Source organism: Salvelinus fontinalis, chromosome 8 (assembly GCF_029448725.1).
Source record: "Salvelinus fontinalis isolate EN_2023a chromosome 8, ASM2944872v1, whole genome shotgun sequence".
NCBI classification, from domain to species: Eukaryota; Metazoa; Chordata; class Actinopteri; order Salmoniformes; family Salmonidae; genus Salvelinus; species Salvelinus fontinalis.
The window spans coordinates 25,082,573-25,100,540 of record NC_074672.1 but is presented as its reverse complement, the minus strand read 5'-3'; the positions used below and the strand labels follow the sequence as shown (position 1 = coordinate 25,100,540).

The 17,968-nt window shown below is 46.5% G+C and overlaps 1 protein-coding gene across 2 annotated transcripts in view; it reads right to left on the bottom strand.

Moving 5' to 3' along the window:
- Positions 1-2,766: 2,766 nt before the first annotated feature.
- Positions 2,767-17,968, bottom strand: part of vps13d (vacuolar protein sorting 13 homolog D) — a 62,585-nt gene continuing 47,383 nt past the window's right edge. For both annotated transcript variants that reach the window (XM_055931906.1, XM_055931907.1), the window contains 5 exons: positions 13,271-13,403; positions 12,835-13,030; positions 5,165-5,296; positions 4,251-4,491; positions 2,767-4,022 (listed from right to left, as the gene is read on the bottom strand). In XM_055931906.1, the coding sequence (XP_055787881.1) occupies positions 3,891-4,022; positions 4,251-4,491; positions 5,165-5,296; positions 12,835-13,030; positions 13,271-13,403 (834 nt within the window). In that variant the 3' untranslated portion in view covers positions 2,767-3,890. The remainder of the gene's footprint in view (positions 4,023-4,250; positions 4,492-5,164; positions 5,297-12,834; positions 13,031-13,270; positions 13,404-17,968) is intronic.

Here is a 17,968-nt window from a genome sequence, read left to right as displayed (position 1 = left end):
GTCAACCTGGCCATCAACCTGGTACAGTTGAAACCAGGATTCATCCGTGAAGAGCACACTTCTCCAGCGGCCATCGAAGGTTAGCATTTACCCACTGAAGTTGGTCACAACGCCGAACTGCAGCCAGGTCAAGACCCTGGTGAGGACGACGAGCACACAGATGAGATTCCCTGAGACGGTTTCTGACAGTTTGTGCAGAAATTCTTCGGTTGTGCAAACCCACAGTTCCATCAGCTGTCCGGGTGGCTGGTCTCAGATGATCCGGCATGTTAAGAAGACGGATGTGGAGGTCCTGGGCTGGCATGGTTATGCATGGTCTGCTGTTGTGAGGTCAGTTTGACATACAGCCACATTCTCTAAAATTACATTGTGGTTGAGAAATTAACATTGAATTATCTGGCAACAGCTCTGGACATTCCTGCAGTCAGCATGCCAATTGCACGCTCCCTCAAAACACGAGACATCTGTGGCATTGTGTTGTGTGACAAAACTGCACATTTTAGAGTGGCCTTTTATTGTCCACAGCACAAGGTGCAATGAACATGCTGTTTAATCAGCTTCTTGATATGCCACATATTATTGGCAAAGGAGAAATGCTCACTAACAGGGAAGTAAACAAATGTGTGCACAAAATGAGAGAAAAAGCTTTTTGTGCATATGGAACATTTCTGGGATCTTTTATTTCAGCTCATGAAACATGGGACCAACACTTTACATGTTGCATTTATATTTTTGTTCAGTGTAGTAATGCTCTTAGTTAGGGTTTAGATACATTGACTATGCTCTCCTCTGTGAAGGGAGCTTTTCCTTGCCACAACCTAATTTCTCTTTTGATGCAAATGAAGTGTGTAACCTCTCCATGACTACCAATGACCTCGGTATGCAAAGACTTCTCCTCACAGTCTTTGTGGGTGAGGGTGGCCCTGAACTACAACTACGCAGAACCTCAGGGCCTGTCTCGCAGGCTCTCTTACAACATTCACCTGACATGAAACTGTAAGGAAAACTAATCTGTGTAATTGTCCAAGCTTTGTACATATTTTTTATAATCACAAGAATTCTGGAATCAGACAGACACTTCAGATTGACTTCAGAGCCAGCTTCCAATCAATGATCAAACACAAAAACCCTGGATTTGATTGAGGTTCTTCTGAGAGCTTTAAAAGACTTCTGCGACTCCAGTGAAGGAGGCAGGGAAATCCAAACGAGCCAGGATCTTTAGATGGCTCATCTCTCACTGTTAAGATCACTGCAGCTTCTTGGAGGCTCAATGGGGGTTTGCGGTCCGATGCCTTGCAAAGCCACTTATTCTAAACCCCCTTAAAAAGGGAATTTCATCCATGTGGGACTGAATGTCATGTGAGAATTCTTAGACCAGGGGCTAACTAGGTGATTAAACATCTTTAAGAGCTCACATTCAGTGCTTGGTGGTCATGTGTGGCTCAGTTGGTCAAGCATGGTGCTTGCAATGTTAGGATCATGGGTTAGAATTCCGCTGGGGCCATCCATACACCTTGTTCTGTGACCACAATATAAAAAATGTACAATAACACCATGGTAGTGCTTCAGAACCCTTCACCTTGTTGGCACGGCGACTGCTCCATCACCAGGCAGAGTATGTCCTCTGGGAGGGAGTCAGGGAGACAAACAAGCAATGGACTAGCCCCACAGCAAGGGGGAGACCCCAAGCCTCCGCTGACCTGTCAATCAAGAAGAGGGATGGTGGAGCATAGGCCAGGGACTTCAGGAGACTCAACTTCAGTAACAGCATGGAGACAGGTTACAGAGCACAACAATAGTTACCATTTGAAATAAGGTACAATTATCTGATGTTAAAAGCCCAAATTGTTCCTTTAAAGACGCAGTCTAGCTTTTCCTGTTGAAAAACGATATTCCAAGTATAAATATAGTAAAGTACACATACTTAAAGGGTGAAAACAAAATAGTGCGCACTAAATGAGCAATAGAGAACAAAAGAGGAAAGCCCACCCTTCCCCCCCCACTTGTGCCAGGTCATGAGGATACCTGGACCACCTACACCGCCCTCCAGAATTATTGGGACAGTGAAGCTTTTTTCTTCCTTTGGCTCTATATTTGATATTTGTGCTTCTGTAACTTTCGCACTCATAATTTAGGATTATCTTTAACCATGGCAACAACATTAATGTAGAAGTGTTCAGATACATTCTATTCTTATTAAAAATAAAAGTGACTCTAAAATAACACATTTACTATTAATTTCTATTGGGCACAAAATAATCTGAAACACAATCAAAACAGAGGAAATGTATCCAACAGATTTGTAGTCACAAGCTTGATGTAGTCATTGCGTGCTAGGAATATGGGACCAAATACTTACCTTTTTACTACTTTACACAAGTCAATTTGTCCCAATAATTTTGCTCTCCTAAAATGGGGGGACTACTGTATGTACAAAAAGTGCTCTATATTAAACGGTTCACCCGATATGGATGAAAACACACTCAAATTAAAGCTGACAGTTAGCACTTTAACCTCATAGTCATTGTTTGATTTCAAATCCAAACTTTGGAGTATAGAGCCAAAAGAAAAAAAAATGATTCACTTTCACAATAATTACTGAATAAAGATGTGCCTTTAAATTAGGCGCTAGCAGTGGGTCCTTAATTTATGTGCAGAGGTAGTTACAGATTGTGCCTTTCATTTGGGTGAATAAACAGTAAGGATGCACCGGATGATATGGAAATCATGACATTTGGTTCAGTAACAGGCACAGAGGGTCCATAGTATTGAGTACTGCAGTTGTGGTGCTTTATTATAAGCAATGTCATCAATTCACTCTCTTTCCTCCTCCTGCACAGGTTAAAGCTCATGTCCTCCACCTTTCACAAGCTTTGGGTGTAACTAAGGCCCCTGGTCTGATCACAGTAGATAGAAACTCATTGTTCAAGGAACACATTCCAAAACCTAGAGCTCTCAGAAGAAATCGGTTAAAAGGACACTGGTAAAAAAAGTCATTACATAAAACGGTGACCGAAACCAGACAGAGGCCCATGATTGTAAAAGGCTAGGGACTTGAGTGGCAGCTCCCCCGACTGCCTTCCCTGTGTGGTGGGTGTGGCCCAGGTGGAGGGCAAGAGCAGCCAGTGTCCCAACTAAGTGTCAGTGCAATGAATTCAACCCCAAAATACTTTTATACACAAAATAAAGACATTTTAAAGGCAGTTTTGTACAGCATTCATTCACTTCATATCAACCCAAATAATTATTATATTGTCCAACTTGGTTATGTACATAGCTATAGTGTTATATTGGTATGTAGCTATATATGTACATAGGTGTCTATACACAAACATAATATAACACTACTCGTATGTGTGTACATCTACTGACATATACCAGTCTTATCTTATAAACATTTTTGTAAAATAAAACATCTGTGTCATCGTATTGTGTTCTAAATATACAGAAGTCGATAAAACAGCTGTTGGCATATTTTTTTCCCATTGTTTAAACCGTGTGCATCTTGGGATGTTGGACCTTCTCAGTCTAAACTATGTTGCGCTACTAAACCAAGTGCAGCGGGGGCTGATCCTGACCCGAGATGGGCTTCACTTCACACAAAGCTGCAGCCAGACCCTAAGCCCTTATACCCATACAGATGGTCAGTCCAACAAGCCCTATCACTTTGCACTGGCCTAGTTTTCTTCATATCAGGGCGGTGGAAAATGAACAGGCTGTTGCCATCCAGGACCAGGATAGGGCATTCCGTCCTTAGAGAGCCATAGGAGAAATTCTCTAGTGATTGTGGATCATATCTTCAGACACTATCGCAACATATTAAAGACGACTACTTTCAGTGGGAAGAAACAGGAAGAACATCTGTATGTGCCACCCTTTCCAGGGGTCAGTTATGAGTCCAATAGTATGCAGTCTTCAGTCTCATTGGGCGGCAGCATGAGCTGCTGCTCGTAGTAAAGGCTCTTGGCATAGTTGATTTCTTGAGAGATTTTTACAGCAAGATTCTCGCTCTTCACATGAACCTATTAGGACATGAGGGAAAATAAAATAAACCTAATTTAACATTGTGGAACCTATGAAAACCATTACCAATATAAAAATGTTTCTACTTGACAAGTAAAAAAATAAAGTTTTTCAATTTTAAAATGTGCAACATTTTGAATAAATGAATAAATAATAATAATGCAATTACTAAGAAGTGAATTGATTAACACTACAGAATAGATCTTATAGGGTTGTGGAAGTGTTACCATAGGCTTCTGGTGGGAAGGGCCTGGCATGGCTACGCCACTGCTGGTGCTCTCTGCCTTCTTGGTGAGCTGCACATACACCTTCCCATGGTCCTTTGAGACCAGGCAGTGGTACAGGTCATCATACTTGACCTCCAGGAAAATGGCCTCGCGGTCCACAAATTCACCAGGCTTGAGGAAGTAGACCACTTTGGAAGATATGAGCACGCAGTAGGTGTCTATTGGCTCCACAGCAATGAAGCTAAGTGAGGAGGGAGAGAGAAAAACGTTTAGAAATCATGACTTGTTTGGCAAAACTGTGTGAGCTGGATAGATCGGAGTTGATTCCCTGCTGAAAATAAAAGCTGGAGGCACTTATTTTCAAGTAACCACTAGGCATGTCATTTCCTAAAACTCACATGAGGTTTGCACAACACATGCTAACGTTAACAAACATGGTGTGACCTAGGCAGCCCAGAGGCTGAGCTGAGTAATTGTCTGGTTAACATCTCTAGGGTCAGAGGTCAATGGCTAGAGACAGGGTTCTGCTGCCTCTGGATTTATTAGCCTGTGAGAAGACAAATGCTCTCAGGGCCAGCAGAAAGACTGGTTAACCGTCTTTCTCACTCTGGAGATACTAAATCTTTATTAATAAACTTAAACGTAATGCAATATTAATCAGATCAATCAGAGATGTGAGTTTCTCCAAACCTTTTAAATAAGTCAACATATTCAGCAGGCTTTTGTTCCAGATCATCACCAACTCATCATGGTGTAAATGAAAGACGAGTTGAATCAGGTGTGTTAGAGCAGGGCTGGAGCAGAAGTCTGCACACACTGTGGCCACTGTTCTTACACTAAAGTCCAACCAAAACAAGGGTGACTGGCCAGACAGCAGCTTAACTCTGGAAGCTCAGAACAGGAGTGTGACTCACAACTCAGAGTGGATGCTGTCAGTGAGGTGGAAGAGCTGCTCCTGTCCGTCGGCCTGGGTGGAGGAGAAGCGGGGAAGCAGGCCCTGGGGTCCCTTACAGCATCGTGGCTTCCTCACCCGCAGCACACTCAACCTGCAACACAGGATGGAAAACAAAGAGCAGCGTCAGCAGTCAGTATAGCTTGCCAAATACACAGCATCAATATAACAGCTTTGCTAGCAGCTTTATTAAATACACAGCATCAATAGAACAGCTTAACCAGCAGCTTTATTAAATACACAGCATCAATAGAACAGCAGCTTTACATATGAGCCAAAAACAGTGTCAACATGGCAGGTCAACACAGTGCATAAGGTGGTTTATAGAACACTGGTTGAGACTGATTCAGATTGGAAAGGACCTGTGAGGCTGTTGAGAGGTGAAGAGGTCACACAGTGCCCTGGTGCCAGCCTGCCTATGCCAGGTCTGAGCTAAGGTTTCACTTCCCCTTCAGACAACCCCTCCACCCCCCCTCTCATTCCGGCTGCCAGTCAGCCTGGCCCCGGCTGGAATTCCCACATCTGGTTTGAATCTGCCGGGGCCGCGGTCTTTTGATTAGGGCCCGATGGGCTCCGGTGGATTCACAAAGGCGGCACTGTGCTGCTCTGCTCTACCCGGCTGGGCTGGGGGGGGGTTTGCTTTTCTTGGGGAGAGACAGGTTCCAGGCTGTCTGCAGCTGGAGCCGCTGATGTGGTGGAATGGGAGCGTGTGGGGAGTCTGGGCCCAGGGAGCCAGGGGGCTCTATATGATGAGGGCTCCTCGGGCTGGCTGGCCGGCTAGGTAAGTAAGTAAGTAAGTAGGTGGGTGTGTGGACAAAGAGATGAAGAGAGGCGTCACGGGTGAGAAATTGCTCCACATCAGTGTAAATAGCGTAGGACAAGCCAGGTCTACTAGAATGGCAGCGTAGCTGTGACATTCGAGAAGGAGAGAGAGAAGCGTTCCAGCCTTGTGGGCAGCTCTGGAGATGAGAGGGCAGATCTGGCCCTCTAGCCTGGCAAGCGGGGTTCATCTGTGGGTCAGGCTCTGGAGGCCTGCCTGGAGGAGGAACCGACTGCTGTCAGCACCGCCCTGCTCCGGCCGTTCTCCTCCAGGAGACAGCACCGCCCAATCTCCTACATTGCCCCTGGCCCTAGGCACTTCATGCAGATCAGAGCAGATTGGATGGGTAGTTACTGCATAAGCAATATGCTAGTAATTCCACTATGCCATCCGGAAGGCTGAATTTTCAGATCCAAATTGATATATGAGGAGGTCACTTAGGACCTTTCCTATTGGACAAGCTCAGTTGGTAGTTCCTCCATTTGAAAATCTTATGGAGCTTATAAAATGTGACCCTACAGCCGTGAGTGAACACCTAACAGCAATTGGCTCAAGTGTTCATGGCATGCACTGCAGAGAGGTGTAACTTGTTAGAAGATAGATTATATGAAATGTCTCAACTGTACAGAAGTGAATATCTTGGAATGTGGGTGGAATAACCCCCATCCTCCGAGAGATGTGGAATGGCGGTTATGCTAAAACACATTCCGTAACAGTGTGTAGATGGCTTGTGGTGAGAAACATCATTAGCATGTCTGTCTGGCATTTCTTACAAAGGGTTGACAAAATAAAAACATTCCTCTCACTTTCCAGCCCTGTGGTTTCACTGTGAAGTCGCTGCTGTTGTCATGCTCATTTTCTATGTTGGGCCAGAAAGAGTGGGTGGACTTGCTTTGTGCATAGTGTAGATTTCTCCTTGGTTCATTCATTTAAACCAACATATTGAATACGTCTAAATCTGATGACAATCCATAACTAATATATCAACAACACTGCTACCTAGGTCAATTACGCAATGTAATGTGCTGTACATCTTTCCCATAAGCGGGGTTTGAAAACATGGGTCTAATGTTCTGTTTCTCCTCAGTGTAGTGAAGGAATGCCTAGGACTGAGTTGACAGTGTGCTGAGGGGATGTGAGGAGTGCGTCTCTCCCGCTTTGTTTGGGAATTGTAATTGAGCTGGCTCTAGAGGGTTGCCAGGACCGAGGGAAGGGGAGTGTGTGTGTGTATGTGTGAGAGAGAAAGTGTGGGTGTATGTGTGTGAGTGAGAGAGAGACAGAGCGACGGCAGGGTGAGATTGTGTGTGTGTGTGTGTCTGTGTGGCGGGAGGGTTGTGTGAAAGACAGGAGGGAGAGTTCACGAGCAGGGCAGGAGAGCAAGGGGAGTGCGAACCATCACACAACGTCTGCTTCTCATTGACTTGTTTATTTCCTAGTATGTGCTTTTCTGGAGATGTGATCTGAGCCAGTCATACAGAGGGTAAAGAGAAAGGGCTTCATGCACAGTGAAGAAGGTCATGTGATGAGCAACTCAATCCACAGTAGGGAGGAACTGTATATAACCCCACCATTGTTCCTTTAAATCATTTTACAGCTTTTCTTCTGTATGCGATGGTATCACATCAATATCACTGCTTGATTAATAGGCATGACAGTGTTGGGGAGCATGTGTGTTAGTATGTGAGTGTGTTATTATGTGAGAGTGTAAGTGTGTATGCGAGTGAAGGCAGTAGTGTGTGTGTTTAGTCTACCTGTGTGAGTGTGTTATTAAGTGGGTGTGATAGCGTGGTCAGTGTCTGCTGTGAACCATGATTCCGGCACATTCTCTGGGTTGAACTCTGGCTGAACTTGTAGACACACTGTGGCAGGCACGCTTCGGATGCCCCCCCCCCTCCTCTCCCTTCGTTCCCTTCTCCTCCACTCCCCTCCCTCACACAGCAGAAACAGTTCATCTGCAGGTCCCTTATTGTTCTCTGTACACGCACACACCTCTAAATCAACCCCATAAATGCAAGCACTGGCTTTCTTGATGTCTATAATATTCTCCTCGGGTATGCAATCTGGTTTCCCCCCCCCAAATTGATGTGTCACCGCAACCTTAAAAGGTACTAAATGATGTCACCATTGCCCTTGATTCTAAGTAATGTTGTGCTGCTATTTTTATCGACTTGGCCAAAGCTTTTGATACGGTAGACCATTCCATTCTTGTGGGCCGGCTAAGGAGTATTGGCGTCTCTGAGGGGTATTGGCCTGGTTTGCTAACTACCTCTCTCAAAGAGTGCAGTGTATAAAGTCAGAACATGTGCTGTCTCAGTCACTGCCTGTCACCAAGGGAGTACCCCAAGGCTCGATCCTAGGCCCCACGCTCTTCTCAATTTACATCAACATAGCTCAAGCAGTAGAAAGCTCTCTCATCCATTTATATGCAGATGATATATATAGTTTTATACTCAGCTGGCACCTCCCCGGATTTTGTGTTAAATGCTCTACAACAAATCTTTCTTTGTTGTGAACACCTCCAAAACAAGGGCCATGTGGTTTGGTAAGAAGAATGCCCCTCTCCCCACCGGTGTGATTACTACCTCTGAGGGTTTAGAGGTTGAGGTAGTCACCTCATACAAGTACTTGGGAGTATGGCTAGACGGTACACTGTCCTTCTCTCAGCACATATCAATGCTGCAGGCTAAGGTTAAATCTAGACTTGGTTTCCTCTATCGTAATCGCTCCTCTTTCACCCCAGCTGCCAAACTAACCCTGATTCAGATGAGCATTCTACCCATGCTAGATTACGACAACGTAATTTATAGATCGACAGGTAAGGGTGTTCTCGAGCGGCTAGATGTTCTTTACCATTCGGCCATCAGATTTGCCACCAATGCTCCTCATAGGACACATCACTGCACTCTATACTCCTCTGTAAACTGGTCTTCTCTGTATACACGTCGCAAGACACTTATAAAACCCTCTTAGGCCTCACTCCCCACTATCTGAGATACCTAGTGCAGCCCTTATCCTCCACATACAATGCCCGTCCTGCCAGTCACATTCTGTTAAAGGTCCCCAAAGCACACACATCCCTGGGTCGCTCCTTTTTTCAGTTCGCTGCAGCTAGCGACTGGAACGAGCTGCAACAAACACTCAAACTTGACAGTTTTATCTCTTCATTCAAATACTCAATCATGGACACACTTAATGACAGTTGTGGCTGCTTTGTGTTATGTATTGTTGTCTCTACCTTATTGCCCTTTGTGCTGGTGTCTGTGCTCAATAATGTTTGTACCATGTTTTGTGCTGCTACCATGTTGTGTTGCTACCATGTGGTGTTGCTACCATGTGGTGTTTTCATGTGTTGCTGCCATGCTGTTGATATTGCCTTAGGTCTCTCTTTATTTAGTGTTGTCTCGTTGTGATGTGTGTTTTGTCCTACATTTGTATTTCATTTTTTATCCCAGTCCCCGTTCCCGCAGGAGGCCTTCATTGTAAATAAGAATTTGTTCTTAACTGACTTGCCTAGTTAAATAAAAAATAAAATCACACACACAAACCCCCCAAACAGACAACACCATTTCCTAGTCAACACCCCCCCCCCCACACAAACACACCACCCACAGCGACATGCATTAGTGCAATCAGTTATATTTACCATTCCAAGTACACAAATACCATTGTGCGCTTGGTCTGCCTAACATATACACACACTGTACAAATGGCTTGAACTCCCAGACAGTCTGTGTAATACAACCTGCGTGTGGCTTTAAAACCAGTGAGAGCTGGAAAGGACAGAGACAGGCTCCAATATAACAGTGCTGAGACCAGTCAGTAGGTGTCACACCTTGTGTCTGTGTGAGTTAAAGAGAGTGGCTGTGAGGATCGTTACCTGCCATGCTGCGCTGCTATAGACTCTAATTGGGGGAGAGGCTTGACCCAGCATCAAGCCAGCCGACCCCATTAAAAAGCACATCTGGTGGGTTTAGTTGGCGTGCACAAACAGGAGTATGTGAGTGTCACACAAAATTCTGAAGAAATACATGAGAACCTGCACCATATTAAAGTAACTGTCCAGTATTTTCAGATTTCTATGAAATATGACCTGTAATTAATTACATTGAGTGAAATAATTAGGCATTTTACATTTTATTAAAGTCCCAGTACAGTCAAACTAGAATGTATTGTGTTTTATATACACTGCTCAAAAAAATAAAGGGAACACTTAAACAACACAATGTAACTCCAAGTCAATCACACTTCTGTGAAATCAAACTGTCCACTTAGGAAGCAACACTGATTGACAATACATTTCACATGCTGTTGTGCAAATGGAATAGACAAAAGGTGGGAATTATAGGCAATTAGCAAGACACCCCCAAAAAAGGAGTGATTCTGCAGGTGGTGACCACAGACCACTTCTCAATTCCTATGCTTCCTGGCTGATGTTTTGGTCACTTTTGAATGCTGGCGGTGCTCTCACTCTAGTGGTAGCATGAGACGGAGTCTACAACCCACACAAGTGGCTCAGGTAGTGCAGTTCATCCAGGATGGCACATCAATGTGAGCTGTGGCAAAAAGGTTTGCTGCGTCTGTCAGCATCTCTCTCTCTCTCTGCCTCCCCCCATCTCTCTCTCTGCCTCCCTCCCTCTCTCTCTCTGCCTCCCTCCCTCTCTCTCTCTGCCTCCCTCCCTCTCTCTCTCTGCCTCCCTCCCTCCCTCTCTCTCTCTGCCTCCCTCCCTCCCTCTCTCTCTCTGCCTCCCTCCCTCTCTCTCTCTGCCTCCCTCTCTCTCTCTCTCTCTGCCTCCCTCTCTCTCTCTCTCTCTGCCTCCCTCTCTCTCTCTCTCTCTGCCTCCCTCTCTCTCTCTCTCTCTGCCTCCCTCTCTCTCTCTCTCTCTGCCTCCCTCCCTCTCTCTCTCTGCCTCCCTCTCTCTCTCTCTCTCTGCCTCCCTCTCTCTCTCTCTCTCTGCCTCCCTCTCTCTCTCTCTCTCTGCCTCCCTCTCTCTCTCTCTCTCTGCCTCCCTCTCTCTCTCTCTCTCTGCCTCCCTCTCTCTCTCTCTCTCTGCCTCCCTCTCTCTCTCTCTCTCTGCCTCCCTCTCTCTCTCTCTCTGCCTCCCTCTCTCTCTCTCTCTGCCTCCCTCTCTCTCTCTCTCTGCCTCCCTCTCTCTCTCTGCCTCCCTCTCTCTCTCTGCCTCCCTCTCTCTCTCTGCCTCCCTCTCTCTCTCTGCCTCCCTCTCTCTCTCTGCCTCCCTCTCTCTCTCTGCCTCCCTCTCTCTCTCTGCCTCCCTCTCTCTCTCTGCCTCCCTCTCTCTCTCTGCCTCCCTCTCTCTCTCTGCCTCCCTCTCTCTCTCTGCCTCCCTCTCTCTCTCTGCCTCCCTCTCTCTCTCTGCCTCCCTCTCTCTCTCTGCCTCCCTCTCTCTCTCTGCCTCCCTCTCTCTCTCTGCCTCCCTCTCTCTCTCTGCCTCCCTCTCTCTCTCTGCCTCCCTCTCTCTCTCTGCCTCCCTCTCTCTCTCTGCCTCCCTCTCTCTCTCTGCCTCCCTCTCTCTCTCTGCCTCCCTCTCTCTCTCTGCCTCCCTCTCTCTCTCTGCCTCCCTCTCTCTCTCTGCCTCCCTCTCTCTCTCTGCCTCCCTCTCTCTCTCTGCCTCCCTCTCTCTCTCTGCCTCCCTCTCTCTCTCTGCCTCCCTCTCTCTCTCTGCCTCCCTCTCTCTCTCTGCCTCCCTCTCTCTCTCTGCCTCCCTCTCTCTCTCTGCCTCCCTCTCTCTCTCTGCCTCCCTCTCTCTCTCTGCCTCCCTCTCTCTCTCTGCCTCCCTCTCTCTCTCTGCCTCCCTCTCTCTCTCTGCCTCCCTCTCTCTCTCTGCCTCCCTCTCTCTCTCTGCCTCCCTCTCTCTCTCTGCCTCCCTCTCTCTCTGCATTGGACCTTTAAGTATGTTAAAAAAGCAGCTTTTCTGTGTTGGAATGGTGTGGGCATACCCCAACAACAGAATGGTGTGGGCATACCCCAACAACAGAATGGTGTGGGCATACCCCAACAACAGAATGGTGTGGGCATACCCCAACAACAGAATGGTGTGGGCATACCCCAACAACAGAATGGTGTGGGCATACCCCAACAACAGAATGGTGTGGGCATACCCCAACAACAGAATGGTGTGGGCATACCCCAACAACAGAATGGTGTGGGCATACCCCAACAACAGAATGGTGTGGGCATACCCCAACAACAGAATGGTGTGGGCATACCCCAACAACAGAATGGTGTGGGCATACCCCAACAACAGAATGGTGTGGGCATACCCCAACAACAGAAGGGTGTGGGCATACCCCAACAACAGAAGGGTGTGGGCATACCCCAACAGAATGGTGTGGGCATACCCCAACAACAGAATGGTGTGGGCATACCCCATCAACAGAATGGTGTGGGCATACCCCAACAACAGAATGGTGTGGGCATACCCCAACAACAGAATGGTGTGGGCATACCCCAACAACAGAATGGTGTGGGCATACCCCAACAACAGAATGGTGTGGGCATACCCCAACAACAGAATGGTGTGGGCATACCCCAACAACAGAATGGTGTGGGCATACCAACAACAGAATGGTGTGGGTATACCGGTCATTAAAAATATTAATGCGAGTAGACCCCTGACTGGCCAGCTCCACCTCAGGAGGATGACATCATCCTCTGAGGAAATAGTAAGCATTTTTTAAACGATTGATTGAGAGTGGCAGTGATCTAATGGTTTTTCTTTGAAAGTTGCCATTTAGGAGTAATTCTCATGGTAAAATTGGTGTTATGACATGTCTCTCCGGGTTTAGGTACAAACCTGTGGTTACTGAGGCTGGCCATGTCTCGGACCGTCTGTGCTGTCTCCGAGGCAAAGTCCAGCGCACCGGCCACCGGCTTGGTCACCGTACCAACCAGTCCTTTCCCCAGGCCAGAGAAGAAGCCGCTGACTCCTCCCTCAGTCTTCACCCCCTCCACTGTGGACGTGATGACGCTGGTCAACCCTCCGATGATACCTGTGAGACACCAGGTAAGAACCAGGTGCGACTCCTCACGAACAGCTAAATGGATTCTGATGTATTACTGATTAAAAAGGCCTGATCGTCCACACTGTGCAATGGTACCCAGCGGATCTGTCTAATGTTTGAGTAATAAAATGTAAGTGCCATATTGAAAGTGAAAGACAGACTACAGTCAGTAGTGGTATTACTGCAGTATTATTAGTAGCACTACAGTATTACTATAATAGTACATACCATGAGCCAATCCATGAATCCCAGCCACCAGATGCTCTCCGCTGGTGGCGCCATGGTAACGGATGTACTCTCTTTCGTTCTGATGTCGATTGTCCATGGTCTTTCCCAACCCGTCCGACAAAGTCCCTGCAAACTAAGACAGAGAGAGAAAGTCTCTTCGGTCAGTCTTTTTCACACCATATCAGCAGAACCCTTCATTTCAAGCATGTTTTATACACAGTATTTGGAAATAGTCTTGAATAATGCAGAATCACCTCTTAGAAAAGGTGTACCTCAAGGCTCAGTTTTGGCCACCCTTCTATATTTATAAATGATTTAAAAAGGTATTAAAAAGATTCAGTTCGACCACATAGTACAACTCTTTGCTCCCACACGCTATGTAGGGGCCATAAGACCAGTGCAGCCCTTACACTAGGTCTTGCAGTGGAATGATGGTTTGGCATTATGTCTTCCTCTCTTTCAAACTTATAAAGGATACGAACTCAAGTCTAAGCCATCCAACAAAACCACCTAACTCATACTGAAAATGTTGTCAATTTCTTTCCAGTGATGGGGGGAGAAATCGATACAGTATCACAATATTATATAGATAATGACTCCAAGTATTGATCACTTTTTGTTGTTAGTTAACGTTAGCTAGTGCTAGTTGGCTGTTCCTGCTCCAAAACTCTGGTATCTCTCTTTCTATAGCATGTTCTCCATCTTCTTGAGGCAAAACTTTCTAATTTCTTCTCTTGTCCCTCGATTCAATTGCAGTATTGAATCGCAATTCATATAGAATCACAATACATATAATATCGGCACCTAAGTAGCGTGATATCATATTGTGAGGTCCCTGGCAATTCCAAGCCCAATTTATTTCCTTTTATCGTTGTGATTCCTGAGATTCCCGCTGTTGAGTGGCCATATTAAAACACAAATGCATGTCACATATCCAGAGCTCACAACCTCACTGAGTGAAAAAGTTCTACAGTAGCCCAATGCTGGTGGGCTGGTTCTCATTCCCCACAGCTGAACTAGAGAGACAGGGGGGACTGATAGAGAAGAAAACAGATTGTACATTTTTGCCTGCCTTATCCATCTGGCCAATATATCAGCAAGTAATTTGTCTGCTGGAGTGGAGTGCCTTCACACCCCCATCTTTCCCCAGCGCTGACCTGTCTCTCCCCCTCCTCCTATCCCCTCTCCTCCCTTCCACCCAGCAGGTGCCTGCTGGAAGTGGGTTTGTGTTATGGGGGGAGCTCCCCAGAGGAGGCTGGGTTCTGTGTAAACACACCCGGGCCCTCCGCCGCTCTGCAGCCAGCGCCAAGCCTGAACTTGGGATGACCTCGCCAAGCAAAGTCCCCGGAGAGTTCATTGGAAGGCCAGCACGAACTCTCTCCTTCGATTTTTTTATTTTATTCCCCCTCTTTGTGAAACAAAACCAATGTACGTACCAGACCTGTATCCCAAGGGAGTGAGGAGTGAGGGGTGAGGGGGAGATAAAGATGCTTTCAAGTTTACACCCCCCCCTCCCCTTCTATGCTGAAGGACACACACAATGTGAAACTGGGGCCCGTCTGGTGTGTTAATGTTGGGTGATCAAGGAAGGGATCTCAGAGATTACATGGAGTGTCAGTCATTAAAGGGGTGAAGGTGCATCAGATGAAACTAAACCCAGCAAGGAACAAGGAAACTATTCAGTGTGGTTTTACATGTGGTGTGTAGGTGACCAGCTGCAACATAACACGCGCACAAACATAAGCACGTGCACGCCAATATTTTTTGTAATAAGTTCCATTTTCCTATCAATAATTTTGAAGTCTCAATTAAACCTGCAATAATGTCCTCAATGTAGGCTAGCTATGTATATGGAACGATTCAAATAGGTCTATATAGCAAGAGTTTTTAGTAGGTCTGCTACCCGGGCCAGGCAATGAGTTGAGCAGATCAACCCATAAAAAGAGAAAAATAACATCCATAAAGAAAGCATAACAACCATCAAGTGCAAATGCAGAAGCAGTTAGGCCAAAGGTTCATGGCTGTAGAGGCCTACATAAACTAAACTCAGCAAAAAAAGAAACGTCCCTTATTCAGGACCCTGTCTTCAAAGACAATTAGTAAAAATCCAAATAAGTTCACAGATCTTCATTGTAAAGGGTTTAAACACTGTTTCCCATGCTTGTTCAATGAACCATAAACAATTAATGAACATGCACACGTGGAACGGTCGTTAAGACAGCTTACAGACGGTAGGCAGTTAAGGTCCCAGTTATGAAAACTTAGGACACTAAAGAGGCCTTTCTACACCAAAAGAAAGATGCCCAGGGTCCCTGCTCATCTGCGTGAACGTGCCTTAGGCATGCTGCAAGGAGGCATGAGGACTGCAGATGTGGTCAGGGCAATAAATTGCAATGTCCGTACTGTGAGACACCTAAGACATCGCTACAGGGAGACAGGATGGACAGCTGATCCTCCTCACAGTGGCAGACCACGTGTAACAACACCTGCACAGGATCGGTACGTCCGAACATCACACCTGCGGGACATGTACAGGATGCCAACAACAACTGCCCAAATTACACCAGGAACGCACAATCCCTACATCAGTGCTCAGACTGTCCGCAATAGGCTGAGAGAGGCTGGACTGAGGGCTTGTAGGCCTGTTGTAAGGCAGGTCCTCACCAGACATCACCGGCAACAACGTCGCCTTTGGGCACAAACCCACCGTCGCTGGACCAGACAGGACTGGCAAAAAGTGCTCTTCACTGACGAGTCGCGGTTGTCTCACCAGGGGTGATGGTCGGATTCGCATTTATCGTCGAAGGAATGAGCGTTACACTGAGGCCTGTACTCTGGAGCGGGATCGATTTGGAGGTGGAGGGTCCGTCATGGTCTGGGGCGGTGTGTCACAGCATCATCGGACTGAGCATTCTCCTCCCTCATGTGGTACCCTTCCTGCAGGCTCATCCTGACATGACCCTCCAGCATGACAATGCCACCAGCCATACTGCTCGTTCTGTGTGTGATTTCCTGCAAGACAGGAATGTCAGTGTTACTGCTATGGCCAGCGAAGAGCCCAGATCTCAATCGCATTGAGCACGTCTGGGACCTGCGGGCTAGGGGTGAGGGCTAGGGCCATTCCCCCCAGAAATGTCCGGGAACTTGCAGGTGCCTTGGTGGAAGAGTGGGGTAACATCTCATAGCAAGAACTGGCAAATCTGGTGCAGTCCATGAAGAGATGTACTGCAGTACTTAATGCAGCTGGTGGCCACACCAGTTACTGACTGATACTTTTGATTTTGACCCCCCCTTTGTTCAGGGACACATTATTGCATTTCTGTTAGTCACGTCTGTGGAACTTGTTCAGTTTATGTCTCAGTTGTTGAATCTTGTTATGTTCATCCAAATACTTACACATGTTAAGTTTGCTGAAAATAAACGCAGTTGACAGTGAGAGGACGTTTCTTTTTTTGCTGAGTTTATATGATGATGCTGCCACAAGTGAGAAATGATGCACAATTAGATGACTGGTTTAACATGGTTAAGTGACATAACTAGTGTTTTGCTTCTTTTTGACACCATAATTCTTGAGATGATTTAAATGAGTTAATAACAAGGTAATTCATTTCATCAAGACACTTAAATACCATTGGGAGATTAACTTTTTTCCATTGAAAACTGTGGCATGGAATTTTTATAAGGCACACATCTTGGCAAGCCATTTTTATTAGAAGTTGGAAACCCCTGTGTGTGTGTGTGTGGGCATGCCCGTGTGCATAGGGGCTCCTCCTATTTTATTATTGTTCAGCAAACAAAGCGATTGTTCACAATTTGATTGGAAGAAAGAAAAACATGAAAGTAAACTAATGATGACATTTTGTTTTTCTTCAGAGAGGGAGGAGTATGTCAAGTCAGTGGACAAGAAGTCATCCTTCATTTTCAGGAGAGCAAACGTTACATAACACTGCCTTGACAGAGTGTTTAGGCTCGCAGATACAAAGATTTCAACCAGTCAACAGGAGCAGAGCTGCCTTAAACTAGGATTATGGATTAGCCTCAATGGGAAAAGTTGGTGTGCCAGGATCTCACAACCTCAATGTGTGTGTTCCCGAGCGTAGGCAGACACAGGGATTCCATTTGCAATAAGCAACAGCAAGTTACAGTTGCAAAGCAAAGCTGAAATCTGGGGCAGGACGCGAGTGGTGTGTGTGGGCCTGGGACCATGGGCTGGTCAAGAGCTAGGACAAGGGCTGTGTGACCGGGCCTACTGGCTGTCTGATATTCATGACAGCAATGCCGCAGCACAAATACGAGTAAATTTCCGTGCAGGGAGAGGGGACAAAGAGAGACAGAGAGAGGGGGAAGGAGGGAATGAGAGAGCGCTAGAGCACAGAAAGAGAGAGAGGGGGGAGACAGAAAGAAAGCGAGCTGACTGACATTAAGCTGGCTGACACAGTTTGGCAGGGGGAGTGTGTGGGGCTGCCTGTAACTTCCAGAGGCCTGCTGAGAGCTGGCTGAGGATAGGGGAGAGTGTAGGACTTGGGGCTAAATGGCTGGGTTCTGGACTGACAACGTTCCAAAACCAGAATGGGTCCTTTAGCTTGGAACAGTGTCCCCCAGGACACGTCTCATTGTAATGTAGAGGAACTGATTACTGTTCAGGGACAGAATGGCCAAAGGGTTGGGGCATTACACTGGTCCTTGGAAGGTTACTGA